Source organism: Meles meles, chromosome 2 (assembly GCF_922984935.1).
Source record: "Meles meles chromosome 2, mMelMel3.1 paternal haplotype, whole genome shotgun sequence".
NCBI lineage: Eukaryota > Metazoa > Chordata > Mammalia > Carnivora > Mustelidae > Meles > Meles meles.
In genome coordinates, this window is record NC_060067.1 from 145,001,950 (window position 1) to 145,004,814 (window position 2,865).

Here is a 2,865-nt window from a genome sequence, read left to right on the forward strand (position 1 = left end):
AAAGAATAGCAGTAATTCTATGAACAGAAAAGCGACCACTTATTGGAAGGTGGAACATGCAGAGAAGTGAATCTGAGGCAATATATGGGAAGTATAGGCTGCAGGGGGAGTTGCTGGCTCCTGGCAAGCTGTAGAGCAGCACAGCACAAAATCAGAACTTTTGGAAGTCTCCTCCACTGAGGGACATCACTCCAGTGGTTAAGTATGGGTGGAATCCTTGCTGGGTCAGTGAGGTCTCAGGATCTTTGGGATCACAGCCTGAGAGTGGCAGAGCTCCCAGGTGTCAGATGGGAAAGCTGGCTATAAAGATGGAGCTGAGGAGGGGGCTTTTAGCTCAGGGTTGCCATAAACCATGATTGAGGCACAGTTAGACCACTAGTCTTCGAGCAGGGACCCCACAAGTGACAGATCCTGGGAGCCCCCCTCACCCCCCCCCCCCCAAGAGGAGTGGTGTGGGAGCATGCTGTAGGAGTCTGGTGGGTCTGGAGACACCAAATGGGGCGACACACCAGAGATAGAAAACTCAGTCACAGGCTGGGTGAGCTCAGAATATGGCTGTAGACCAGTGAGACAGGCATGATTGACTGCTCTTCTCTGAAGCCTCCCTGAAGAGGGGGCCCTGAGGTCTCAGTTCCTCAGATCCAGAGATTGGGAGGCTGCCATTATTCATTCATCCATTTTCATCCTCCAAAGCTGTATGTAAAGCTTTGAGGGAACAAAAAACTACCAAGAGCAAACCCAAGCAGGTTGCTTAGCCTGGCACTTGGCAAGGGCAGTGCAATTCCACATCCAGCAAAGACATTTGAGAATCACTGCAACAGGCCCCTCCCCCAGAAGATCAGCAAGAACATCCAGCCAAGACTAAGTTTTCTGATCAATGAGAACTGTGAAACTCCAGCGCTAGGGGAATATAGCACATAGAATTCATTGCTTTTTTCCTCCCTGATTCTTTAGTCTTTCAAAGTTAAATTTTATTTTATTTTATTTTATTTTATTTTTTTTTTTAAAGATTTTATTTTATTTATTTGACAGATAGAGAGCACAAGTAGGGAGAGGCAGGCAGAGAGAGAGAGAGGAGGAAGCAGGCTCCCTGCCAAGCAGAGAGCCCGATGCGGGGCTCGATCCCAGGACTCTGGGATCATGACCTGAGTGAAAGGCAGAGGCTTTAACCCACTGAGCCACCCAGGCGCCCCTCAAAGTTAAATTTTAAAAATTTTCTTTATTTTTTATTTTTCTATTTTTTTGAATTTTTCCTTTTTCCTATTTTGACCAACATCTTATTTTATCAATACCTTTTAAAAAGTCTTTTATATTTTCATTTTTATGGTTATATTCTACCCCTTTCCTTGTATTCATTGTATTTAACCTTATTTTTAGTACACATATAAATTTTTCTTTCTTTAAAATTTTGGGATACAATTGCTTCTAACAGACCAAAATGTACCCTAAATCTAGTGTATGGCTTTGCTCTAGTCTCCTGCCTGATCACATTCTCTCTCTTTTTTTTCAATTTTCTTTCTTTCTTTCTTTTTTTAACTCTTAGAATGTTTATTAAATCGAAGATTTACAAGAAGGATGAATGAATAAAAGTGAAAATTTTCAATCAGGAAACATGAAGTTTCAATGTGTAAGGGTTTATATTCAATTTCTTCTTTTTAAAATCTTCCCCTTTAAGATTATACCATAACGTGTGAAGCACTGGTGAGATCTATGTCACCAGAAATTCCCAGTTTGCTGATTTCCTAGAGATTTTTCATCCGATGATTGTACTGCAACAAGTGAGCATCATTGACTGCAACCTTGAAGTGGTCAGATTCAACCAGCACTTGTATTTTGAATGGTTTACCACTTTCAAATGGGAAAATCACCTGTCTTTCTTCCTTTCCCCAGATGTTATCCAGCTTTGTATTGCAAACAATGACTCTCTTGTTGTCCTCATTGAAGCGTGGGTTAAAGTGGAAAGCAACGTCATTCCCTCTCGTGAAATCTAAAGCAAATCTGTTTGCATTGGGCTTCGTTGTGCCCAGAATTGTTATCAGCATGCGAGGCATGACTCCTCCAGGCAAGGGAAGGTCATAAGGTACAGTCAGTGGTCCAGCAGGGATGCCAAAGGCGCCAGCAGCGGGCTGGGCTCCAGGAGCACTTGGCTGTCCAGGAGGCGGGTATGCCCCGGGCCCACTCGGTTGCCCAGGTGGGCTCCTGATGTGGATGGTCCAGGATAAGCAGGAGCTGTTGGGCCAGGGTAGGCTACTGGAGGTGCCTGTCCAGGATAGCCGCCAGGGGGGGCCTGTCCAGGGTAGCCGCCAGGAGGGGCCTGTCCGGGATAACTGCCAGGAGGAGCTTGTCCAGGGTAGGCACCAGGGTAGGAGGCCCCTGGATAGCCCCCTGCTCCAGCAGGCTGGTTTCCCCATTGACCAGGCCATCCTTGAGGGTTTGGGTTTCCAGACCCAGATAAAGCATCATTAAGTGAAAAACTGTCTGCCATTTTCCTGTGGCCTCGGCGCTCGCTCGCTTGCTGTGGGGGCGGTTTCTGGTGAGGTGCTGCGATCCCTTTAATTTTCTTTCTTTCTTCAACCAACTTCTTATCTTATCAATTCATTTTTTAAGATCTTTAAAAATTTTCTTTTTTTTTCCTTTTATTTATTTGACAGAGAGAAGTCACAACTAGGCAGAGAGGCAGGCAGAGAGGGAGGAGGAAGCAGGCTCCCGGCTGAGCAGAGAGCCCAATACGGGGCTTGATCCCAGGATCTTGGGATCATGATCTGAGCCGAAGGCAGAGGCTTTAACCCACTGAGCCACCCAGGTGCCCCAAGATCTTTTAAAATTTTCATCTTTACAGTCATATTCCATCCCTTCATCATGTTT

General features: G+C 45.4%; 1 protein-coding gene across 1 annotated transcript; it reads right to left on the reverse strand.

Annotated features, from left to right (window-relative positions):
• Nucleotides 1–1,742: 1,742 nt before the first annotated feature.
• LOC123937394 (galectin-3-like) lies at nt 1,743–2,485 on the reverse strand. Its single transcript, XM_045998211.1, has 2 exons — nt 2,235–2,485; nt 1,743–2,184 (listed from the first exon to the last, which is right to left on the reverse strand). The coding sequence occupies exons 1-2, from the start codon at nt 2,483–2,485 to the stop codon at nt 1,743–1,745; spliced, it is 693 nt and encodes a 230-aa protein (XP_045854167.1).
• Between the last annotated feature and the right edge of the window lie 380 nt (nt 2,486–2,865).